Consider the following 27,403-nt stretch of genomic DNA (forward strand, 5'->3'; position numbering starts at 1 on the left):
TTAGAGGCAATAATGACACTTTAATGCTGAGGCAGTCAGAGACACAGTGATCTAAAGCAGCACACGCCCACACACACTCGCTCACACTCAGACTGGATCAGCAGGCCACTTAGAATATAATGATCAGGTAATAGATTGTATAATGCTGTTATATACTGAGCCTCACACTGAGGCTGATTATTAACACGCTGAGTCATCACAAACTGTTTATAAACACGCTGGGTCATCATAAGTACTCATATACGCTGAGTCTTCACCAGTGCTTATAAACACGCTGAGTCATCACAGGTTGTTTATAAACATGCTGAGTCATTACAAACTGTTTATAAACACGCCAAGTCATTAAAGGTTTATAAACACGCAGAGTTGTCACAAACTGTTTATAAACACACTGAGTCATCACAAAGTTTATTTAACACACTTAGTCATCTCAAAATGTTTATAAACACCCTGAGTCATCACAAGCGTTAATAAACAAGCTGAGTCAACAAGTTTATAAACGCACTGAGTCAGCAAGTGTTAATAAACACGCTGAGCCATCAAAAGTTTATAAACGCGCTGAGCCAACTATAGTGTTTTATTAAACGTGCTGTCAACATAAGTGTTTATAATTGCGCTGAGTCAACAAAAGTTTCTAAATACGTTGACTCATCACAAGTGTTCATAAACACGCTGAGCCATCACAAGAGTCATCAAAAGTGTTTATAAACCTGCTGAGTCATCAAAAGTTTATAAACGCGCTGAGTCATCACAAGTGTTTTTTAACACGCCGAGTCATCAAAAGTGTTTCTAAATGCGCTCAGCACAGGCTGTTAAATTACATGCTATGTCGTATCAAGCGATGTTCAGGCTGTTTAACCTGCTGAGTCATCATTAACGGTTTATAAACACAGTCATTATTTATAAACACACTGATTACTAGCCTTTTATAAATGTACTTAGTTGTCATCTACGAACATCCTCAGCCATAACTACCAGTTCATAAAAATGCTGAGTCATCACTAAGGTTTATTGACTGGTCAAGTCAACATTTATAACACGCTGAGTCATCAATAGCTTTTAAAAACACACTAAGTCATCATGTTTCTAAACACGCTGAGTCAATATAAGGTGTTTATAAATATGCTGAGTCATTATCAGCGGTTAATAAACAGGCTGAGACACTTCAAGCGGTTTATAAATATGCTGAGTCATCACAAGGTGTTTATAAACAGGCTGAGTCATTGTAAGCAGTTTATACACTTTAAAGGAGCAGTCTGTTACTTCAGAAAACCACTGATAGGCCATTCCCCCAATCCAGAGGTTTCCTGAAGGTGTGAGCTGATGCAGTTTTATTCTACAGGAAGGTAACACTGTTAGGGATCACATCAGTCCAGGCGATCCTGTTTTCTAGGAGCTCCTCAGATTCATGTGTTACTGTGGTCCAGGTGCTCCTTTGGTCCAGGTGTTCCTAAGATCAAGGTGCTCCTCTGGTCCCAGTGTGACAGCGGTACTTAGTTCTGACTCCCGAGTCCAAGTTTCTGTGCTCCTTCAGCAACCCTTGAGAACTAAGGAACTTCATCAGGGACATAAAATCCATGAAAGACTGAACTGTTTTCACAAAGTGCTCCAAGGAATCAAAGAACTTTGAATTTATCACAAAAGGTGTTGTTTGGGCCCCAGGAACTTCATCAGATCATCTTTAGACCTTGGGGCTGTTTCTAGAACATCTGTAGACCTCGGGGCCATTTCTAGAACATCTTTAGACCTTGGGGTTGTTCTAAAACATCTTTAGACCTCGGGGCTGTTCTGGAACATCTTTAGACCTCGGGGCTGTTCAAGAACATCTTTAGACCTCGGGGCTGTTCTGGAACATCTTTAGACCTCGGGGCTGTTCAAGAACATCTTTAGACCTCGGGGCTGTTCAAGAACATCTTTAGACCTTGGGGCTGTTCTGGAACATCTTTAGACCTCAGGGCTGTTCTGGAACATCTTTAGACCTCGGAGCTATTCTGGAACATCTTTAGACCTTGGATCTGTTCTAAAACATCTTTAGATATTGGGGTTGCTTCTAGAACATCTTTAGATCTCGTGGCTGTTTCCTAGAACATCTTTAGACCTCAGGGCTGTTCTAGAACTTCTTTTGACCTCAGGGCTGTTCTAAAACATCTTTAGACACTGGGGCTGTTCTAAAACATCTTTAGACCTTGGGGCTGCTTCTAGAACATCTTTAGATCTCGTGGCTGTTTCCTAGAACATCTTTAGACCTCGGGGCTGTTTCTAGGACATCTTTAGACTTTGGGGCTGTTCTAGAACATCTTTAGACCTTTGAGGGCTGCTTCTAGAACATCTTTAGACCTTGGGGGCTGTTGTAGAACATCTTTGGACCTCAGGGCTGTTCAAAAACATCTTTAGACATTGGGGCTGTTCTAGAACATCTTTAGACCTTGAGGCTGTTTCTAGAACATCTTTAGATCTCAGGGCTGTTCTAGAACATCTTTAAATCCCAGGGCTATTTCTAGAACATCTTTAGACCTTGGGGCTGTTCAAGAACATATTTAGACCTCAGGGCTGTTCTAGAACATCTTTAGACATTGGGGCTGTTCAAGAACATCTTAAGACCTTGGGAGGCTGCTTCTAGAACATCTTTAGACCTCGGGGCTATTTCTAGAACATCTTTAGACCTTGGGGCTGTTCAAGAACATATTTAGGCCTCAGGGCTGTTCTAGAACATCTTTAGACATTGGGGCTGTTCAAGAACATCTTAAGACCTTGGGAGGCTGCTTCTAGAACATCTTTAGACCTCGGGGCTATTTCTATAACATCTTTATATGTTGGGGCTGTTCTAGAACATCTTTAGACCTCAGGGATTTTTCTAGAACATCTTCAGAATGTGGGGGCGTTTCTTGAACATCTTTAGACACTGGGGCTGTTCTAGAACATCTTTAGACCTTGGGGCTGTTCTAGAACATCTTTAGACCTTGGGGGCTGTTGTAGAACATCTTTAGACCTTGGGGCTGTTTCTTGAACATCTTTAGACCTGAGGGCTTTTCCTTGAACTCTTTAGACCTCTAGGCTGTTCTAAAACAGTTAAAACCACAGAGCTGTTTCTAGAGATTTTTTTAGATCCACTTTGAAACTCAGGAAACTTCAGTGAATGATTCCTGACAACAGTCCTAGGTTGTTTTCAAACTAAAGATATGCCTTTGGACCTCAGGAACATTTGTAGACATTTGGAGATTTTCTTTACCCCTCAAAAATGTTTCTAGAACTCCCTTAAACCACAGGATTTTATCTAGATGACCTTTGGGAACTTTTATATCTAATGTTTCTGGAGCCCCACTGGACTTAATCGACATTTTTAGTACATCTCAATAACCCAGGAACTGTTCAGACTTTAGACCTAAGGAACTTCTCTGATAATGTTTCTAGATTGTCATTAGAATTTAGGAACATCTTTAGATCATCTCAAAGGATCCAAGGAACTTTGCAGAGCCCTTTCTGGGTAGTGTTTCCAGATCCTCTTTAGGCATCAGGACCTTTTTTAAAGAATGTCTCTAGATCCCCTATAGTCACTAGAACCATGTTTAGATTGTCTTTAGACCTCAGGAACTTTAACACAGACCATGGAGCCTTTAGAGAACTTAAACAGACAATGTTCCATGAACTTTTTCAGGCTTTGAGAGTCTCAAGGGACAGAGGAACTTAATTTATGTTCAGGGACTGCTGTCGATTTTTCCTTGACCACCAAGAATCAGGGGTACTTTTGGGCCCTCAGAACCAACAACCATTTGAGAACTTAACCAAAAGAACCATTTGAGAACTTAACCGAAGGAACCAAAGAACCTGAATGGTAATCAGGAACCTTTGATCAGGACCATCTGGGAACCTTTAGAGTCCAGAACCATCCAACAGTCTGGTTTATCTATAAAGATCTGCTTTTGGCTGCAAGTCCCCCAACACCATCCTCTTCACCCACTCTTGAAAATAAAACCTAAACTGAGACCAGGACCCCCACTGCCCCCCCTCAAAAGGTTGCCCGTCCATCAGCAGGGGGGTGGGATGGTGGGGCAGTAACCATGGTGATGGGCCTCAGGACTTATTGTCGTCGTAGAGATCCAGAGATGGATGGACATCAGGAAGCTCCATCTCACAGACGACGCTACGAGGAGACATCGAGTTCCTGTTGAAGAAGTGACCGCCGCCACCTGAGGATTAAAAACAGAAAACAATAATTATTACTATTATTATTAGCTTATTTATTATTATATTTAATAACAGGATTAATAAATTAATAAAGGTCTTTATGTTATTGCTGACGTTACAATCATCTTAGGGCGCATTCACACCAGGCTGTTTGGTCCGCTTTAAATTAACTCTGGTCCATTTTCCCAGATAGTCTGGTTTCTTTGGAGTGGTGTGAAAGCTCACACGAACTCTGGTGTGGACCAAACAAGCGGACTCTGGTCTGCTTCCAAATGAATCCTGATGCAGTTCGTTTGAGGTGTGAAAGCACAGCAGACCAACTTGTGAACCAAAGGCAGGGAGTGGTGTAAAGTGTTACGGATTTGTATATGTGATTTAATACAGTCAAGTACATGTCATTACCTTGCTTGCCATCTGTATAACCAGAGCAACACGTCGTTGTCTCTTACTCACATGTAAGTTCATGTTTTTCTTCGGTGCTGATTTGTTCGTCTCATGTGAAGAACTACAGCAAAAATTCAGTGTTTTTTCATTGTTTATGTGGAGAAAAAAAAAAAAAAAGACCAGCAGGAGGAGATGTATTTCCGGTTTCATCTTCTTCTACGTCTCCTTTCCTCCTCACCGCTCTTTGTTTGGTATGTGTCCCCCAGACTATCAGGTGTGAAAACAACCTTTGTCTGCTTTAGGATTTATTAATTAATGAATAAAGGTCATTATGGTTAATGTTGATATCATTTTAGTCTGCTTTAGGATTTATTTAAATTATCTTTGTTGTTGTTGTCATCAACAAAAAGATTAGGCAGTAAAACATGGCCAGAGAGACGCCAGTGTTTGAAGGTGCTCTGATGGCATCATCCCTGTTCTATGACTCACTGGCTCCATCTAGTGGACACTCTGGGACTCACTAACACTAACACAAAGACTAAGGGCCAGATCTACTAAAGGTTTGCGTGTATAAAAATGTGTGCAAACTCATTGCACACGCAAAAAAATGTGCAAACTGATTTACTAACATTGCACTAAGGGTTGTGTCACGTTTCTGCAAGTCGCATGACGTGAAGGACAGGGGTCATGGACAGGGAAAGTAACAAAAAGAAAATCTGCACCTTTATACAAAACAAAAATAAGGCCTTTGGGGTCTAAAAGATGGAGTGGAGTTATGCTTCTCCACAGCCACCCACTAATTTTGCCAAAAGTTGGCAAACTAAAGTAAAAAGGCCTCAAACAGAGGTAGAGTCGCTTGGTGGGGAGAAAACACTAAGTGCAGAAATCTCCTTAGAGATCAACCCTCACAAAAACTCTAGAATTTACCCTCTTTCCCTCAAAACACATAACCACTCTCACACACTCAAAAACACTCATCACACAAACCAAAAGAAACCAGCTGAAGGTGTTGGCTCTTTGGTGTCACACACCAAACTGAGGGAAAGAACCTCCTTTTATAGACTACCCAGGCTGATGAGCACCAGCTGAGTGCAATGAGGACAGGTGAGCTGAGTAAGAGGCTCGTTAGGAGTGCTGGAGGTCACAGACTACCTCCACCTGTAACAGTTGCATCTTTCAAAGGTGCAAAATAGCACGGCTGCATCCAGTTAGTACGTTTGTCGCAATGAATACGCAATATGGGGCGTTTACATGCAATTGTGCATGTGCTGGGAGGAGAAAGTGTAAATATATTATTTTAGCGCACGCAAAGTGATTTATCAAACCTAAAAGCAATTTTGCTCATAGAAACTGCGTCTATATTCAACACGTCTTGAAGGGAGGAGCAAACTTCTTGTATGCGTAATTGCGCACATATGGCTGCGGTTATTGTGGCAAGAAGGAGACATTGAAATACTGAAAAAAGATGCAGAGAACACATTTTTCACCCTCGTGTGAACATTTTTGGAATAAATGAGTAAACAGTCATTAAAACATATCGCCTATCCAGCCTTGCCATTTTGGAGCTGTAGGAGGAACTGAGAGCGGATTTGGAGCCAGCCACGAGGAGGAGTCACGCAATACCTTGTGACAGTGTCACCAAAAAAGTAAATTAAAATGAGTTTTTTTGTGCTTATGGTAATGAATGAAATGTTTCAAAATGGCAGGTTTTCTTTATACAGTTCAAAAGAAAATATTCTCTGTATATTTAATGGTATGATATGTGGGTACCCGCTTTCATTCTGGTATGTTGATGTCATTTTTGTGTATTGATATGTGGTTAAAATAATGTATAAAATAAGATGAGATAATATAAAGAGGATGTGTCATGGAGGAAGAGGCGGAGGAGAGAACCAGGAAATGGAGCAGATGGACCTAGAAAATTAGGGCCTGAAAATAAAATAAAATAAAAAGGAAACAAGATGAACACATTGAAAACGAGACTGAAAAGTAAAAGTAAGCAGCAGTTATGACAGAAGACAGTAAATAGTGTACTGGTTGGATTCTCTGCGCGGAGGCTGGAGCGTACATCAGGGAGCAGGAAAAGGATAACTTCCCTGGTGGATTTACGCTGTGGACCTTGGTGAGATCGTCTCTTTTTTTTGTTACTTTTTACCTGGTATACCAGTAATAAGCGATCGATCGCATATTTTTGTTTTGGGGGTTTTTGCTGTGTGGATTTATTGTGTTTTTCCTTCGTTTCCTTGTGGATTATAGACTATATTGAGTTTACATGCATCACTGACTTTAAAAGACTAGAAAAAACACTTAAAAGTGCTTGGAGAGGGACAAGGTTGCTTTTTTCATTAGATTGGGACTTTAAGTTTATGTTGAATTCATAAAGACTGTGATCAAATCATTATTTTTGTTGTGATCTACTTTTGATTTAACTTTATGCGCGACGTGTGCATTCGTTCTGGTGGTGGTGTAACTAAATATGTAACGCTTTGACTTTATTACGGTCTCTGGAGCACTTTATTGATTGTGTTCATTCAGAATTCTTGTTTATTGCATTTTGATATATTCTTTACTTTAAAAGGTTTTCTATTGTCCTTAAAAGTCCTCCTTTGTGTGTATTAACGCTAGCTTGAGAAAAGTTACCTGTTACAACCTGAAATGACAAAACGCACACTGGATGGCTGAGTTTATAAGGTTTCCACACACTCAGGACTCCTTGAATGAGACCAAACAAAGCTTCTTTGCTGTAGCTCATTTAAGTGTTTATTGGTTTCATCCGCCAAATACCTCTAATTCTGTAAGGTCGAATTTCATTTTGCGTATTCAGCTCTCATGCTGCTAACCATGAAACACGCAAAACCCTCATTTAAATAGGCGTGTCTCCAACACCTTTGCACCTCTTCTCATTTGCGCATTCACTCTTAGTAAATCACCCGCAAACCGCGGTCCAACACCAAACGCAAAATTCTAGATTGCGCATGCAAATCAAGATTTTAGTAGTAAAATTGAGATTTTAGTAGATCTGGCCCTAAAGGCAGTCTCTGATCACATTCCTTTTACAATATCTGAACCACTGTAGTTGCTGAATAAGCATAAAAGCTGCTGTAGAGGGATATAAAGGTTGCTGAATAACAACTATAGTTGCTGAAAAAGCATAAAAGTTGCTGTAGAGGTAAATAAAAGTTGCTGAATAATCATTATTGTTGCTGATTAAGCATAAAAGCTATAAAAATATATTAAAGTTGCTGAATAAGCATAAAAGCTGCTGTAGAGGGATATAAAGGTTGCTGAATAACAACTATAGTTGCTAAATAAGCATAAAAGTTGCTGTAGAGGTAAACAAAAGTTGCTAAATAATTAGGGCCCGAGCACTGAGTGGTGCGAGGACCTAATTGTATCTGCTAGGATTATTCAACATATCATTTGCCGTCATTGCATGGCATTTTGAGGCCCTTAACATGAATTCGCAGGAAACTTTGCATGTACATCCAGTCTTGGGAAAATTTCGATATTTTTTGGGTCTCCAACATGAAAATTCAGAATTGCAAAAACAGCGCCCCCTAACAGTTTTCAAAGTTAAAGCCCCCTCCTTTGACTTTGTCATAGATTCATCAAATTTTGTGTGCAGGTGCGGCTTGGGGAGATCTACAAAAAAGACTCTTGGGCCGACACTCTATCTCCGACAGGAAATCCGCCATTTTAAAAAAATAAGCAAAAAAGGGGCTGTTTTTGGCCTTTTCCAGGGGTCATAACTGAACGAACTTGTTCGAGGGATTTCATCCGATCGACTTGTACTTTGGCACAGAGCTACATGAGACATGGCTGATGAAAAGTTATTCAGGGTTTTCTCATTAGTCAAAAGGCGTAGCCATGGCGAGCCCTCAAATTTGCATAAGATTCTGGTAAACAGGAAGTAGTTTATTACTCAGCCGTGCATTGCCTGATTGGACTCATATTGCTCAGGTATATTGATGGTCATGGCCTGCACCCATTTATATGGTCAGATTTTATACAGATCAAAGCGCCACCTAGTGGTGACAGGAAATGTTTAGGTTTATGGTGCAAGCTACAGTTTAAAAACTATCCAAGATATCCACTTCAAATTTGTGTCAGGATGGACTAAAGAAGTGGATTTAGCTTTGTGAAAAATAAAATTGACTTTTCGTCAGAGGGCGTGGCCTCGGCAGGGCGACAAAGTCAAGTGTCGCCATTTTGTCTCAAAAATATTTAAACAGTCAGAAATCTAGTATACATGGTCATATCTGAGACAGATTTCATGTGCTTGATAACAGTCCAGGCCAGAACACATCCATACTTGAAATTTTGAAAAATTGTACTGCGCCACCCTCTGGCAACAGAAAGTCACTATTCCTGAATTTCACATCGCAGAACCTACATGGTTGGGCAGATCATTCTGAAAATTCACTCAGGCTGTTCCCATGGAGTTGGCCTTACACATATAAAATGGTCAAAGATCTACGTTAAAGGGCGGGGCCATGGCGATTTTTTGTTCGCCATAAAAGAGGAAGTAGATTTTTCAAATGGTTATAAGACACCTAGAGCAATGAAACAGGCCAAAAAAATCTCATTGGATTGCTAAGAAGATTAATATTCATTTTGTAGGTGGGCGTGGCCTATTGGCTCAATGGCACCCACTACAAATTTTCAAAAATTCAGCCACCCCAGCTGATTTAACCCAGGCCTTTGAATTTTGGTGTGCATATAGGTCATCATCAGTCCTACAAAAAAGCTTTTGGACCCATGCCGAAATCTCAACAGGAAGTTCACTAGCTTCATTGGATGAAACAGGAAGTAGAATTCTCAGGGGCTTGTGATATGTGTAGAGCAATAAAACTTGGCAATAACATTCTCATTAGCATGCTGAGATAATTGAAGTGATGTTTTTAGGGTGGGCATGGGCAGTAGGCTCAATGGCGCCCCCTACAAAATTTCAAAAATTCAGCCCCCCCAGCAGGTTTGACGTAGGATTTCAAAACGTGTGGGCAGATGCGTCATGTCAGGACGCACAAAAAATCCTCTTGGACCCATATCGTGAGTCAAACAGGAAGTAGGCCAATTTTGAATTTTTTGGTAAAACGAGGCATATTTTAGGGGTTGTATTTGAACGAACTTGTCCTAGGGCGTTCATCCAAACTACTTCATCTTTGGTGTAGAGCAAGAAGAGATGTCTTAGGTCAAAAGTTATTCAGGGATTTCTCATTAGTCCAAAGGCATGGCCATGGAGGCCCCTTGGATTTAAATGCCTCATCATGTGACAAAAGTGGCTGGTGCTCACTAAAAAATTTCCATTTATTACAAGATTGGCCAAATCCTGCTGAAATTAGTCCAGAGACATCCTTCAAGGTTGTTATTACTCAGATTTGAAGGTTAAGAGTCTTTACCTAAAATGGTGTGGTGGTGACAATTTTTCTTTCACCATGTAACAGGAAGTAGAATTATCTAGGGCTTACAAAACTTGTAAAACCATGAAACTTGGCAGGAAAATACTCAGTAGCAACATGAGATGATTGATAATATAAATGTTGGTGGGTGTGGCTTTTATGCTCAGTGGCGCCCCCTACAATTTTTTGAAAATTCAGCCCCTGCAGCAGGTTTAACCTAGGATTTTGAAAATTCTTGAGCTTATACATGTCAGAGTTGAAAATTTCCTTAGAAATTTTACTCAAAGGGGCGTGGCCATGGAGAATTTTTCTTCCCCATGAAAAGGAATTAGAATTATCCTAGGCTTACAGAACTTACAAAACCATGAAACTCGGCAGAAAAACACCAAAATTAGGAAACGAGAAGATTGATAGGACAATATTTCAAAAAATCAGCCCCTGCAGTTCATATTACCTAGGTGTTTGAAAATGCTTCAGCATATCTGTCATCTCAGGATCTCTTGGACCCAAATTGTAAAACAAAAGCAAGTCTATTTTTGTCATTTTCCATGTTGAAATGTTCAAAACTCTGTCCTCTCTTAATGGAACTGAAATTAAGGCTTTGCTGCCATCTTTTCATGATACACAGCATTGCACCATATTTAAGGACAGGGTCCAAACAGCAAACAGCACATTACAAAGTATACATCTGTCTATCTATCCATGAATATAAGGTAAATTGCTAAAATGAGATAAGATATAAAAACACTGGATAAAATAATGAAACAAACATGTACGAATCTGTACCTCTTTATTTTATGCATCTATATCTGTTTATTTTACACATCTGTCGCCGTGGCAAAACATTAAAAGTCATGAAAAAAAAGGTGGGGGGAACTAAAAGAACTGGGAAAATATCTTCAAAAATGAAAGGTTTAGAGAGAGCAACAGTCTGGATATAAAAGAATTAGGTTTATTATGAAGTGTCTGTAGTCAAGATCTTTTAGACTGTGATCAATAGTTCCATATATGCATAGACAATTCTGAATCCTGCGTTTCAATCGTGTCATCATGTCAATCCAAACCCTCTTTTTACAGCTACAGGATTGTATAATAGGAAGGTCAAAACCTTCAGTGACACACCAGATGGCAGCAAAGACCACGTTTTTGTAGCTGTGAGGCTCTGAAGGGTCAAAGTGATGGGAAGACATTGGGGTATCAGCTACAGGTGGATTTATTTGACTGGGACAACCTTTAATTAAAGAAACTTTAAACTTAGGATGAAATTTATTGTTCTGATTATCAAATGGGATTTTTGCTTGGTCTGGTTGTCTGCTGTATACTCCTTGAGTTTTGATCATAGAGTGACAAGAAGGGTACTGTTGGAATCTGAGGAGTCTCGGCTTGTGTCGCAGGCATGAAATATAAAATACTGAGGGTGCTTGATTTACAGTAAAGTACTGTTTGTATCTGTCTGTTTATCCATAAATACATGGAAAAAAAAATCTGAGAGGAGATATCAAAGCATTGAAGATAATAATGAAACAAACTTGTACACATCTGTATCTCTGTATTTTCTCCTCTATCTTCCACACTGATGATTGCAACAATCTGAGAACAGTTAATGCTTTCAGCCACTCAGTCATTTTTCTCCTGTGGAGTGAGCGTGAACAAGAGGAAGAGGGAGTGAGGCTGCAAGCATGCAAAAGAGAAAGAGAGAGAGAGTAACTGAGCCAAGCAGAGCAGAAAGAGGAGCTGTGAGCTGACAATCCAGTGATTTGTTCATTTTTTGGAGCTGCTTTCCAAACTTTCAGGGCTCATGCCTCACGCTCATTTGGTTTTACTGCCAAGGTAATGGCAAGCTCTGGAAATTAATGAGGGGGATAACCCTCTGTTTCTGTGAAACTGTGAGTGTTGCAAACCCACAAACCCCATGGGGTAGCACGCTCTGTTGCTGGCACTCGACGGTTGCCATACACCCGTGGTCACAGCACATCCCGACATGCAACGGGTTGCGAGGGCCCGTCATCGCTGCTTGCAACTTTGTTATTGTTGCTGATTACCCATAAAAGCTGTAAAAACATATTAAAGTTGCTGCATTAGCATAAAAGTTGCTGTAGAGGGATATAAAGGTTGTTGAATAACAATTACAGTTGCTGAATAAGCAGAAAAGTTGCTGTAGAGGTAAATAAAAGTGGCTGAGTAACCATTCAAGTGGCTGAATAAGCATAAAAGTTGCTGTATAGGTTTTCAAAAGTTGCTAAATAACCATTATAGTTGCTGAATAAACATAGAGGTTGCTACAGAGGTCTTTAAAAGTTACTGAGTAACCATTCAAGTGGCTGAATAAGCATAAATGTGTTGTAGAGGTATATGAAAGTTGCCAAATAACCATTATAGTCGCTGAGTAAGCATAGAGGTTGCTACAGAGGTCTATAAAAGTTGCTGAGTAACCATTTAAGTTGCTTAATAAGCATAAAAGTTGCTGTATGGGTATATAAAAGTTGCTAAATAACCATTCTAGTTGCTGAATAAGCATAAATGTGTTGTAGAGGTATATAAAAGTTGCCCTGTACTGTCTGGTCTGTTGCCTGTCGTGTCTCAGCTGCTGTGTTCTTACTGGTCACAGCGATGGTGATGTCGGCAGGTGTTCTTGGCGTTCCCTCCGAGTGGGGGGGGCTAAGTGGCTCCAGGCTGATGGAGGGCTGGCTGCTGTCATTCAAGGGCGCCCTCTGACTGCTGGAAGTCTGACCAACACCAAGGCGATCCACATCCAACACCACGCTGTCCACGCAGGGAAGACTTGTCTGTAGACAGAGAGACCACACCCTCACAGTGTTGGTCCAATCACAGCAGAGCTCGTTGTGTGATGTCAGCGCTTACTCACCATGATGCCCAACGCTTTGAGGATGTTCAGCTTACACATCGGACACGTGCAGTGCTCGTTTAGCCACGGGTCCACGCACACCTTATGGAAGACATGTCTGCAAATGAGAAGCAAAGAGACACTGTCAGGGAACAAAAAACATGAAACAAGGCGAGGTTAAAACCTCATATAGTGCTGACCGCAGCAACCGATGCCTGTTGAAATGCCTGACTGAACTGAGTATTCTGGCAGAGTGAATTTTCTTTGGGGTGTGTAATTGTGCTGTCCCTAATGTCTGTGGGTTGGGGATTGAAGTCCTCTAAGAGTTTAAAACAAAAAAGCCTATTGGCAGGAAACAGCAACCCTGACACACCAGATGGACTCAGATCCATTGCATGAATATATTTGACATACGTTTTGGAAAGCTCCCATAAAAAATGTCTGGGAAGGGCAGGCAATCAGAGCGAGAAATTCTGTGGTACACATGGACTACTCTTGTGCAGGCTACCGCTGCCTTAGATTGTTCACGACGGAGCTTCATCTAAAACAGATGCCAAGGCTGGTCAGGAGACTAGTGATGGGAATTCCGTCTCTTATCAGAGAACCGAATCATTCCGCTCAGTTAAACAAGAAGAGCTCGACTCCCAAACAGCTCATCATTCTGTACCACTTTGGCTTTTAAATTAAACAAATTTAGCATTTTTTTTACCCATGATTGGTATAACTGCATGTTTTTTTTCCCCAAAAAACTGTTAGACTAAATCCTTTTATTCTCAGAAAAGCAAAAATTTTACATAATACTTAACATAAAGTTATTATTTGTAGACAATAAAGCACCACTTCTTTAACTTGTTTTATTATGTTAAATGCTGTAAGTTATTTGTTTCTTTACATTAAACATAAAACACTGCAAGTAGTCTTCTGTGATTTCCAGTAAAATATAATTAATAATAATAATAATAATAAAATAAATAACACTGCTTTGTCAAAATATTTCTCAAATATATAAAACTTTAAATGGAGCATGGAGACAAAAAATAAACCATAAAACTCAAATTACTAAATTTTACATAATGTTTGGTATAAAAGCTATGTTACACGACCAAGTACCAGTCCTCATTTAGTCCTCATATCATCCTCCCCACCCCTCCTGCTCTTCTTTTATCACATCTGATTGGTTAAAAGTCCTACACACATACAAATGCACGTGTCTACATGATGTTGGCTGTGGCAGAACAATGAGGAGAAAATACCCTCCCTTTATTCTGTCCTCTTTTGTGCATCACTACAGGAGACACACAAACACATCTTCTCCGCCAAGATAAGCTTTCGGTGTGACTCTCTGCTCTGGGTTTAAAAACAATTTTGGTCCACTTCCGATTAAACCGCCGCTCTCCTACAGCTACATCTGAGCTAATAGCTACTGCGACAGCAGCCTCTAGATGCACTGAAAAACCCCACTGTAATGATCACAAACCCATGCTGAAGCAGGCCGGTAGTAGAGCGAAAACATACGTTCTGTCATGGAAAGCTTTCAGTGTCGCTCTCTGCACTTGCTTTCATAAAGAAATGCCCAGTTCTGACAAAAGTGCCGCTGTGGCTACATCTGAGGTAATCACTCCACTAGCAGCCATGGTATACAAGCATTCACACAAGAAGGTACCCTTTCCCTGTAACTATCACATAGTCATGCCAAAACAGGTCAGCAGAAGAGCAGAAAGCTTTTTGGGTTGTTTTGATTCTTTATCTCATACAGAGACGTGGTCCAGTTCTAGTAAAATGGACTGCTGAAGTTATATCTGAGGTATTTGCAGCAGTGGAGACAGCCATTACCAATGGCTTTCAGTACAACTACACCCCGCCCATAATGCAACTTTGTATGTACAGCTCTCAAAGTATCATCACTCACACAGCCAGTCAGTCAGACACATACAGACCCATATGTAGGGCTGACCTCAGCGGTCAGCCTAAAACAGAAAGACATACAACAATAAAAACACAATAGAATCAATGAGAAATAAACATTAAAAAAAGATAATACATAAATATAAAAAGACTACATAATCAGCCAAAAAAAAAAATATATACATAACAATAAAAAAACAATATATAATCAAAATAAAATATGTACATAACAATGAAAAAAGATTATGGATAAAAGAAAAAAACAGTATATTTACAACAATAAAAATTATATATATACATATATATATATTTATATAAATATTTATACATACACATACATATGCATCGTGTGTGATCAGCTGTGATCAGGAAAGCTCACATGTGATCAGGTGTGTTCAGCTGTGCTCAGGTGTGTTCAGCTGTGCTCAGGTGTGTTCAGTATGCTCAGGTGTGTTCAGTATGCTCAGGTGTGTTCAGTATGCTCAGGCATAATCAGATGTGGTCTGGTGTGATCAAGTGTATCAGACTTACTTGCAGGGCAGTATTCGGACTACGTCATTCAGCTGGTACGCTTCGATACAGACGGCGCAGTGGTTGAAGTCTGGATCAGTCTCCTGAAACACAGACAGCAGTGTGTTTAAACAATAAGGGGAGATCCTCACCCACTGCACCACCATAAAGCCCCGCAGAGGAATGTAGAGAAGTACAAGGAAATAAATACTGACTGAAAATCACTGATGTATGTTAATATTCATGTAAGGGTGTTATTAATCCCACACTCCACAGGGGGGCGGTGCTGTACTTTAGGACAACAAGAGTCTGTTACCTTGTCTCCTTTCTTCACCGTCCTCGTGGTCAGTTTCCCAATGGCCTTCTTCGCTGCATCACCAAGACGACGCTGTGTGGCCAACACATGAAACAACATTAAAAGCATATGAAAAAACATATTTATAAAAATAGTTATAATCATTAATATCAATTTAAAAAACCCTGTCATTGAAATTGAGTCATCATTATTATTATTTTTAATTATTATTGTTACCTCCACCAAGGAGGTTGCGTGATCGGGAGGGTTAGTTTGTTAGTTAGTTTGTTTGTTAGTTAGTTTCCTTGTTAGCAACATAACTCAAAAAGTTGTGTGAAATGTCAAAAATGGCATAAGGAAGAACTGATTAGATTTTGGGAGTGATCTGGATCATCGCCTGGACCCAGGATTTTTTTTAAGGATTCTTCACTATTGGAAAATAGGGCTAATGGTGGGGGCCTGTGCTCTCCGGGTGCTGTTCTAGTTATTATTATTATTATTATACTAAATAGTAATATATCAGAGACATTTCAATTGTCATACACACATGGATACAGATGTAACTATAATCATTGTAATCTTTGTTTTCATTATGATTATAATAAAATGAGTCAGTCGATTATCATACAACTGAATAAACAGATTTTTAAAGCTGAAATTTACAGCTGAAATAGACTGATATTTAGAGTTGATATAGACTGATATTTACAGCTGATAGAAAATGATATCAACAGATGATATAGACTGATATTTACAGCTTAAATAGACTGGTATTTACAGCTGAAATAGACTGATATTTACAGCTGATATAGACTGATATTTACAGCTGATAGAAAATGATATCAACAGATGATATAGACTGATATTTACAGCTTAAATAGACTGGTATTTACAGCTGAAATAGACTGATATTTACAGCTGAAATCGACTGGTATTTACAGCTAAAATAGACTGATATTTACAACTTAAATAGACTGGTATTTACAGCTGAAATAGACTGATATTTACAGCTGATATAGACTGATATTTACAGCTGATCTTGACTGATATTTACAGCTGAAATGGACTGATATTTACAGCTGAAATAGACTGGTATTAACAGCTGAAATAGACTGATATTTACAGATGAAATAGACTGATATTCACAGCTTAAATAGACTGGTATTTACAGCTGAAATAGACTGATATTTACGGCAGATATAGACTGATATTCACAGCTAAAATAGGCTGATATTTGCAGCTGATAAAGACTGATATTTACAACTGAAATAGACTGATATTACAGCTTAAATAGACTGATATTTACAGCTGAAATAGACCGATATTTACAGCTTAAAGACTGATATTTACAGCTTAAATAGACTGATATTTACAGCTGAAATAGACTGATATTTACAGCAGATATAGACTGATATTTACAGCTCAATAGACTGATATTACAGCTGAAATAGACTGATATTTACAGCTGAAATAGACTGATATTTACAGTTGAAATAGACTGATATTAACAGCTGATATAGACTGATATTCACAGCTGAAATAGACTGGTATTTACAGCTGATATTGACTGATATTTGCAGCTTAAATAGACTGATATTTACAGCTGAAATAGACTGATATTTACAGCTGAAATAGACTGGTATTTACAGCTGAAATAGACTGATATTTACAGCTGAAATAGACTGATATTTACAGCTGAAATAGACTGATATTTACAGCTGAAATAGACTGGTATTTACAGCTGATATTGACTGATATTTGCAGCTTAAATAGACTGGTATTTACAGCTGAAATAGACTGATATTTACAGCTGAAATAGACTGATATTTACAGCAGATACAGACTGATATTTACAGCTTAATAGACTGATATTTACAGCTGAAATAGACTGGTATTTACAGCTGAAATAGACTGATATTTACAGCTGAAATAGACTGGTATTTTCAGCTGAAATAGACTGATATTTGCAACTTAAATAGACTGGTATTTACAGCTTAAATAGACTGGTATTTACAGCTGAAATAGACTGATATTTACAGCTGATATTGACTGATATTTGCAGCTTAAATAGACTGGTATTTACAGCTTAGATAGACTGATATTTACAGTTGATTAAGACTGATATTTGCAGCTTAAATAGACTGATATTTACAGCTGATCAAGATTTATATTTACAGCTGATCTGGACTGATATTTACAGCTGACAGCCAATGGAGATTTCATGGTGACTCTGTGTCTTCATTTAATGACATGAGAATGAATAGTTTAAACATTTCAATGCAGCTATGGGCGGTGTGTTCTAGATATATAAAAGCCATAACAAGAATAAAGTTAGAGAATTGCTCTGGAATGCTGGATGTGTAGTTCCTTAACCCTCTGTAGTCTTATAGTCGTTGTCTCTGTCTTTTTCTTGTCCCTTTTTTCTATCTTAATCTGATGTTTTATCGCCCCTTGTTTTCTGGTCGATGCTCTGCCTGGTTCACGATTAAAAATATTAACCTTGAATTTTCTGAAATGCAGTAGGAGGTTTTGACATGAGACGTACATTCAGAGCTACAGAAAAAGAGGGTGGGAACAGTTGAGCTGTTTTACAGTAATCTGAATAGTTTGCACTGAGGACATGACCGTCTGCAGATATCCCATCATCCTTGGCTGCTCTCTGTACTTACTGCAGTCAGGTGAAGTCAAGGTTGATGTGCAGTAGATGGGGGGAGGGGGTGGTGTCCATAGAAGAGGGTCAGATTACACTAGGGGAGGGGGAGGGGACAAACTGTTCCATTAGCACAGATTGACTTCATTAAATATTAACGAGTCATCAGACAGGACCACCCCCTCCCCCTGTTTTCTTCTTCTGTGGTTATTTCTAGGGATGTGCGAAGTTAAATTTTGCTGATATTTCCAAGCTCATTTTAGCTGATATACTGATGTAGCCACACCTTTTATAGTAGAAATGTACAGTAAATGTTTGTTAGCCTTTAATGTGCCGTGACTGTCTTACCTGGCTACGGTCACGGGCGTTGCTATAGCGGATTTTCTGGATGAAGTAGAAGACTAGCCAGGCTGAGGAGATGATGAGGAGGACGATGAAGGAGATGGAGACAAAGACCAGAGAGCCTCGGTTCATGTTCTTAGATGAGCCACGATCCCCGACCAGAATAGACACCACTACCGTCAGGTTCCTCTCCAAGTGAGCCAGGATCTCCTTACCGTAGGCCTCCGTGATCATCACCGCCACCATGTCACCTGTACCTGTACACGAAGGGGGGAATTAAGGACCAGGTAACCTCTAGAGAGACGGGCTCCGGATTCACCTACATCATGCAGTGGGCGGTCTGAAGTCGAACAGATCTACCAAAATAAACAGCTTCCTGCCAACACTGGTACTGTAGATCTACCACATAAAACACACCTTCCTGCAGAAAGTGCGGAGACGTAAGTACTGCAGAAACAGCAATATGTACGGCTTCCTGCAGACTTTATTACTGCAGATTTACCAATAATAACAACTCCCTGCAGAATTTAATACTGCAGATTTACCGATAATAACAACTTCCTGCGGACTTTAATACTGCAGATTTACCAATAATAACAACTTCCTGCAGACTTTAATACTGCAGATTTACCAACAATAACAACTTCCTGCAGACATAAGCATGTAGTTTACTAATACAAACAACTTCTTGCTGACATGAGCAATCTAGATTTACCTAATCAAATAGCTTCCTGCATACAGAAGTACTGTAGGTTTATTCAGGAGTCAGAAGTAGAAGAATGTTACACGAGAGTGATCTATCACTAGTCAGCAAAAAAAAGGATACATATAAGATTATGTGATGAGTCACGAGTCAGTGGAAGAATGTTACATTTGAGACAATTTGAATGTCTAGTCAGTAGAAAAATGATACATATAAGATTATGTGGTGAGTCACGAGTCAGTGGAAGAATGTTACATATAAGATAATTTGACAAGTAACTACTTAGTAGAAGAATATTTGACATTATTTGATGAGTCACAGGACAATAGAAGAATGTTACCAAGTAGTAAGTAGAAGAATGTTAAATAAAAGATAATTCTATAAGTCACTAGTCAGGAGAAAAATGTGTAAAATGAATTTTTTTGACAAATCTCTAGTAAGTAGAAGAATGTTACATGAGATAATTTGCTTAATTAGTCAGAAGTCTTATTTTGATTGTTCAATTAATTAGTCAGCTGAAGAAGGCTCTAAATGATATAATTATAATAACAATAAAATAAATAATAAAATAAGTCAACAGAATAATGTTATATATATGATTATTTGATAAATTAATCGGTGCTATAATGTTATAAATGAGATTATTTGATAAATTAATCAGTGGTAGAATGCTACAAGTGAGATTATTTGATAAATTACTCCGCATTTGAATGTTATAAATAATATCATCCAAAACATTAATCAGTAGTAGAATGTTGAGGTTTATAAGAAATTAGTCTTTAAAATAATGTTATACATAAGATTATTTGATAAATTAAGTAGTGCTAGAATTTTATAAATGAGATTATTTGATAAATTTATCAGTAGTCGAATGTAACAAATGAGATTATATGATACATTAAACAGTGCCTGAAGTTAAACGAGATTATTCGATAAATTAATCAGCATTTGAATGCCATAAATGAGATCATATGATACACTAATCAGTAGTAGAATGTTATGAGATTTATCGCAAAAACTTTATTAGAATAATGTTACACATGAGATTATTTGATGAATTTATCAGTGCTAGAATGTTATAAATGAGATTATTCAATAAATTAATCAGTTCTAGAATGTTATAAATGAGATTATATGATAAAGTATGTATGCCAAACTAATCTCAGCTCCCTCCCGTGGTGGGTTCTTCATGTAGATATCAGTTTATATCTAAATCAAATAAATATAAACAGAGATTTTGGTCATGTGACTTTAGCCCTTATCTGCTCCATTAAACACAGTGTCTGTCTGCATTATAATCCCTGCTGTGTTCACTGACCCTCGTGGCCCATCTTCACCGTCTTGTTGGTGGAGTTGTTGTATATTAGCACCGCTGTGGCGTTGTATGCCGCTGCTTTCAGGATCTTCTCCTTAAACGTGCAGTTTCCTCTTTGCAGCAGCGCCACCCAGTGGACGTTTCGAGGAGGGACCAGGAAGCGAGTGTTTGGGTCACAGCCCTGCCGATCGACCACTGAAACACAGACAGATGATTCAAAGGCACGTTTAATTAGAACAATTAAACTTTATTTACACGAAAATCCTTTGCTGCAGCTTCAAATCAAATGTGAATCTGTCGGTGAAGAAACAACCAACATGAGAACAAGAGAGAAAGTATTCAAAGAGAGAAAGATATACCGTATACTGATTTTATAAATCAATCATGGTCAATATAATTTGGCTCTGTTTTTTGCAAAAAAAAAAAAAAAAAAAAAAAAAGAAAACAAAGACAAAAAAAATCCCTTTAACGTCTAAGTGAAAACAGATTTCTACAAAGTCATGTCAATTTAAGAAATATATATATATCTATACATCATATAGATAGATATATATATATCTATCTATATGATGTATAGATATATATAGAGAGAGATAAAAATGTTGAATATTAAAACCTTGATTGTGATCCCTCTGGTGTTGGTTCAGGATAAATGTGTCTGTGTGTTTTAGTCTCTGCAGTGTCCTCTAACGTCTGACTGTAACCTGACACCTCAGAAATGCTCGACCTTCATCATCCTGAAGGCCGCCTCAAAACCTCTGCAGTGCTTCACTGCCACACAATACATAATAGACACACAACATCATTCATCCATCATCCATCCATCCATCCATCATCCATCTGTCCATCATCCATCCATCAGTCCTGTGGATCCCCGTCAGGGTCAGAAGGGGCTGGAGCCAATCCCAGCAGTCATTCCTTAGGAGGAAGGGCCACACCTGAGCAGGTGGCCAATAAACCGCAGAGCTGACGCGCCAAGAACATGAATACAAGCCACAATTACAGACAAAGGCAGAATCTTTGGATGGCTGTTTCCTGCTGATCAAAAAAAAAAAAAGTAAAGTCTGAAATCATGTGTTTGTTTTGTCTCCATCATCATGTAAATAGGTGAAAAAGATTTAACTTTAAAAAACAGAGACATTCTGCACATGCTCAGCAAAGTTCCAGGCAGTATCCAGGTGTGAGAAGGAGGCCTCCTGAGTAGTAGAAAGACTACAACAACAATGGAGGCCTCCTGAGTCAGTAGGTGGACTACAACAACAATGAGGGCCTCCTAAGTCAGTAGCTGGACTACAACAACAATGGAGGCCTCCTGAGTCAGTAGGTGGACTACAACAACAATGAGGGCCTCCTAAGTCAGTAGCTGGACTACAACAACAATGGAGGCCTCCTGAGTCAGTAGGTGGACTGCAACACATTGTAGGCCTCCTGAATCAGTGGGTGGACTACAACAACAATGGAGGCCTCCTGAGTAGTAGTTGGACTACAACAACAATGGAGGCCTCCTGAGTAGTAGTTGGACTACAACAACAATGGAGGCCTCCTGAGTCAGTAGGTGGACTACAACAACAATGGAGGCCTCCTGAATCAGTGGGTGGACTACAACAACAATGGAGGCCTCCTGGGTCCATAGGTGGACTACAACAACAATGGAGGCCTCCTGGGTCCATAGGTGGACTACAACAACAGTGGAGGCCTCCTGGGTCCATAGGTGGACTACAACAACAATGGAGGCCTCCTGGGTCCACAGGTGGACTACAACAACAGTGGAGGCCTCCTGAGTCAGTAGGGGGGCTGCAACAACAATGGAGGCCTCCTGAGTCAAGAGGTGGACTACATCAACAACTGAGACCTCCTGAGTCAGTAGATGGACTACACCATCAGTGGAGGCCTACTGAGTCAGTAGAAGGACTACAACAACAAGGGAGGCCTCCTGAGTCAAGAGGTGGACTAAAACAATAATAAAGGCCTCTTGAGTGGGGGCTACAAAACCAACAATGGAGGCCTCCTGAGGAGAAAGGTTGACTACAAACACAATGGAAGTCTCCTGAGTCAGGAGATGGACTACAACAACAGTGGAAGCCTCCTGAGAAAGTACGGGGGGCAACAAAAAGAACAATGAAGGCCTCCTGAGTCAAGAGGTGGACTATAACAACAATGGAGAACTCCTGAGTCAAGAGGTGGCTACATCAACAATGGAGGCCTCCTGAGTCAAGAGGTGGACTACAACAACAATGGAGGCCTCCTGAGTCAAGAGGTGGAGTACACCATCAATGGAGGTCTACTGAGTCAGTAGAAGGACTACAACAACAGAGGGGCCTCCTGAGTCAAGAGGTGGACTACAACAACAATTGAGGCTTCCTGGGTCAGTAGATGGACTACAACAGCAATGGAGAACTCCTGAGTGAGGAGGTGGACTGCAACAACAATGGAGGCCTCTTGAGTCAAGAGGTGGACTACAACAACAATGAAGGTCTCCTGGGTCAGTAGGGTGACTACAACAACAATGGAGGCCTCCTGAGTCAAGAGGTGGACTACAACAACAATGGAGGCCTCCTGAGTCAAGAGGTGGACTACCTCAAAAATGGAGGCCTCCTGAGTCAAGAGGTGGACTGCAACAACAATGGAGGCCTCTTGAGTCAAGAGGTGGACTACAACAACAATAGAGGCCTCCTGAGTCAAGAGGTGGACTACAACAACAATAAAGGCCTCTTGAGTGGGGGCTACAAAACCAACAATTGAAGGTCTCCTGAGGCAAGAGGTGGACTACAACCACAATGGAAGTCTCCTGAGTCAGGAGGTGGACTACAACAACGATGGAGGCCTCTTGAGAAAGTAGGGGGGCAACAAAAAGAACAATGGAGGCCTCCTGAATCAAGAGGTGGACTACAACAACAATGGAGGCCTCCTGGGTCAGTAGGTGGACTACAACAACAATGAAGGCCTCCTGAGGAGAGAGGTGGACTACAACAGCAATGGAGGCCTCCTGAGTCAAGAGGTGGACTACCTCAAAAATGGATTCATCCTGAGTCAAGAGGTGGACTACAACAACAATGGAGGCCTCCTGAGTCAAGAGGTGGACTACATTAACAATGGAGGCCTCCTGAGTCAAGAGGTGGACTGCAACAACAATGGAGGCCTCCTGAGTCAAGAGGTGGACTGCAACAACAATGGAGGCCTCCTGAGTCAAGAGGTGGACTACAACAACAATGGAGGCCTCCTGAGTCAAGAGGTGGACTGCAACAACAATGGAGGCCTCCTGAGTCAAGAGGTGGACTGCACAACAATGGAGGCCTCCTGAGTCAAGAGGTGGACTACAACAACAATGGAGGCCTCCTGAGTCAAGAGGTGGACTACAACAACAACGGAGGCCTCCTGAGTCAAGAGGTGGACTACATTAACAATGGAGCCCTCCTGAGTCAAGAGGTGGACTACAACAACAATGGAGGCCTCCTGAGTCAAGAGGTGGACTGCAACAACATTAACAATGGAGCCCTCCTGAGTCAAGAGGTGGACTACATTAACAATGGAGCCCTCCTGAGTCAAGAGGTGGACTACAACAACAATGGAGGCCCCCGGAGTCAAGAGGTGGACTACCTCAAAAATTGAGGCGTCCTGAGTCATTAGGTGGACTAATCTTAATCTTGATCCACTCACTGATAGGGTAATAGTAATCTTAATCCAGTTTAATCATCAAACAGGTGAAGACCTGCCCCCTCTAGTAGGCCTCTTCCTGGTCCCGACAGTAGAGCTGGAATGTCTTACCTCCGTGATGTGGCGCTGGTGAGATGACGACTCCCCGGGTGTCCACTTTCGGGGAGTTCTGTCCATATGTCCCCTCATCACTGCTCATCATGTGGATCGTGTTTCCTCGGCTGTCAAGGACTGTGGCGTTCACTGTGGCACAGACATATTCCTCAAATGGCGGGTTCCTGTCCGAGCGAGCCGCCATGATGGAACGAGACAAAACCAGGATAAGGACTGACAGGACTGGGAGACGAGTCCAAACCAGGGACGTCATGGCGTCCTTGGGGTCCGTCTTACATCCAAACTGGAAGGAGACACATAGAGACTCAATCAGCCAAAATCAGACTTTGTAAGACCTTCAAATCGGTGTGCAAGGAAACTCTAATTATCATTGATGTTTGTCCATTGTCTCTAAATGTTCTCTTCGTTGTCTAATATACTCGTTAACATCCCTCTCTAATAATTATTGAAAATGCTTGTCCATCGTCTCTAAATGTCCTCATCATTGTCTTATATACTCTTTAATGTCCCTCTCTAATTATTATTGACAATGTTTGTCCATAGTCTCTAAATGTCCTCAACGTTGTCTAATATACTCATTAACATCCCTCTCTTATGATTCTTGAAAATGTTTCTCCATGTTCTCTAAATGTCCTCATCTTTGTCTGATACATCGTTAACGTCCCTCTCTAATTATAATATATAATGTTTGTCCATCGTCTCTAAATGTCCTCGAGTTTGTCTAAAACACACTTGTTAACGTGCCTATTGAATTATTACTTATAATGGTTGTCCATTGTCTCTAAATGTAGTCCTCATCTTTGTCTAACACACTCATTAACGTCCCTCTTTAATTATTACTGATAATGGTTGTCCATCATCTCTAAATATCCTCGTTGTTGTCTAATATACTCGTTAATGTCCCTCTCTAAGTATTATTAATAATGGTTGTCCATCGTCTCTAAATGTCCTCGTTGTTGTCTAATATACTCATCAACGTCCCTCTCTTATAATTAATGATAGTGTTTGTCCATGTTCTCTAAATGTCTTCATCTTTGTCTAATACACTCATTAACGTCCCTCTCTGATTATAACTGATGTTTGTCCAATGTCTCTAAATGTATTTGTCTTTGTCAAATATACTCGTCAATGCCCCTCTCTAATTTTAATTTATAATGTTTGTCCATTGTCTTCAAATGTCCTCAACATTTTCTAATATACTTGTTAAAGTCACTCTCTAATTATTATTGATAATGGTTGTCTCTAAATGTTCTCGTTGTTGTCTAATATACTGGTTTACGTCCCTCTCTGATTATTATTAATAACGGTTGTCCATCGTCTCTACATGTCCTCGTTGTCTAATATACTTGTTAATGTCCCTCTCTAATAATAATTGAAAGTGCTTGTCCATCGTCTCTAAATGTCCTCGTCATTGTCTTATGTACTCTTTAACGTCCCTCTCTAATTATTGATGATAATGGTTGTCCATAGCTCTAAATGTCCTGGTCTTTGTCTAATATACTCCTTAACATCCCTCTTTAATTATTATTGATGATGTTTGTCCAGCGTCTCTAAATGTCCTCGTCATTGTCTAGTATATTCCTTAACATCCCTCTCTAATTATAACTGATGTTTGTCCATTGTCTTTAAATGTCATCTACGTTTTTGTCTAATATACTCGTTAATGTCCCTCTCTAATTATTATTGATAATGTTTGTCCATCGTCTCTAAATATCCCCGTCGTTGTCTTATATACTCTTTAATGTCCCACTCTAATTATTAATGATAATGGTTGTCCATTGTCTCTAAATGTAGTCTTTGTCTAATATACTCGTTAATGGCCCTCTCTAATTATTATTGATAATGGTTGTCCATCGTCTCTAATTGTCCTCATTGTTGTCTTATATACTCGTTAACGTCCCTCTTTAATTATTATTGATAATGTTTGTCCATCATCTCGAAATGTCCTCATTGCTGTCTAATATACTCGTTAATGTCCCTCTCTGATTATTATTGATAATGTTTGTCCATCGTCTCTGAATGTCCCCGTCTTTGTCTAATATACTCGTTAATGTCTCTTTCTAATTATTGATAATGTTTGTCCATCATCTCTAAATGTCCTTATCGTTGTCTAATATACTCGTTAATGTCTCTTTCTAATTATTGATAATGTTTGTCCATCGTCTCTAAATGTCCTTATCATTGCCTAATATACTTGTTAATGTCCCTCTCTGATTATTATTATTGATAATGTTTGTCCATCGTCTCTGAATGTCTTTGTGTGTCTCTAATTTTTGTCCTCACCTGGTTACGTCCCCTCAGTTCTTCTTTGTGTCCTCTCAGTCAGTCCCTCAGTCCTCCACAGATCTTCTTGTGTCCTCTATGTCAGTTCTTTAGTCCTCCACAGGTATTCTTCGTGTCCTCTGGAGTCAGTCCTTCAGTCCTCCACAGGTCTTCTTCGTGTCCCAGCATGTGTCTGGTGTCCTCGAAGTGTCCGATCATGGAGCATCGTCATCAGGCCAACATCTGGAGCTGCTCCCGGCGGTCACCGGGGCTGGTTCTGTGCTGGTTCCTGGCTGGTTGTCCGCCGGTTAAACAGTCCCAGTTGGACGGTAACCCTGTAGCCGTTATCTCCTCTTATCTCCCGTTATTACCGTCTCGTTCTGATCCCCGTGGCTGTCTCCCTCTTTAAAGGCCGTGTACAGCTCCTCTCCTCCCCGCTTCGTCTCACCGTGTTCGGGCAGACAGACAGGCGGGCTCCCGGTGCTCGGGGCCCGGCCTGCCCTCGCTCTGTCCCCCGCTGGATGTCCGCGGGTCTGGGTGTCTCCGGATTCCGGAGCTGCTCGGTGTTTTGATCCGGTTCTGTTGGGTTGAGCACAAACCGAGCTCCGTCTCCCTCTGTCAGTAACTGCTGCACTGCGCAGGCGTGGAGGCAAAGGCACGGGCACGCGGCAGACGGGGCGCGTGTACGACACCTTCATGTGTTCTGGTACCTGAGATTTAGATCAACTATCGCGATACCTGCGAGAGAGAAACAGAGAGAGGCAGAGAGAGCGAGATATGGAGCTGTTCTCTTACATTAACATTAGATGTGTGTTTAAGATGTAAATAAAGAGCCAATAA

At 40.2% G+C, this 27,403-nt stretch overlaps 1 protein-coding gene across 1 annotated transcript; it reads right to left on the minus strand.

Annotated features, from left to right (window-relative positions):
- rnf130 (ring finger protein 130) lies at positions 1-27,214 on the minus strand. Its single transcript, XM_041797334.1, has 9 exons — positions 26,585-27,214; positions 24,299-24,584; positions 20,537-20,728; positions 18,522-18,772; positions 15,545-15,616; positions 15,250-15,332; positions 12,835-12,931; positions 12,568-12,754; positions 1-4,187 (listed from the first exon to the last, which is right to left on the minus strand). Exons 2-9 carry the CDS (start codon positions 24,552-24,554, stop codon positions 4,072-4,074), a joined length of 1,254 nt encoding a protein of 417 aa, XP_041653268.1. The 5' UTR covers positions 24,555-24,584; positions 26,585-27,214; the 3' UTR covers positions 1-4,071.
- Positions 27,215-27,403: the final 189 nt, after the last annotated feature.

Source organism: Cheilinus undulatus, linkage group 10 (assembly GCF_018320785.1).
Source record: "Cheilinus undulatus linkage group 10, ASM1832078v1, whole genome shotgun sequence".
Classification (NCBI taxonomy): domain Eukaryota; kingdom Metazoa; phylum Chordata; class Actinopteri; order Labriformes; family Labridae; genus Cheilinus; species Cheilinus undulatus.

What these genes read in the sequence shown, in the direction of transcription:
- rnf130 (XM_041797334.1), bottom strand. Translation starts at nt 24,554, where the DNA reads ATGACGTCCCTGGTTTGGACTCGTCTCCCAGTCCTGTCAGTCCTTATC. An exon ending in ACCAGCGCCACATCACGGAG is followed by an intron (nt 20,729 to 24,298) that starts GTAAGACATTCC and finishes TCTGTGTTTCAG; the next exon opens with TGGTCGATCGGCAGGGCTGT. An exon ending in TCAAAGCGTTGGGCATCATG is followed by an intron (nt 12,755 to 12,834) that starts GTGAGTAAGCGC and finishes CTCTGTCTACAG; the next exon opens with ACAAGTCTTCCCTGCGTGGA.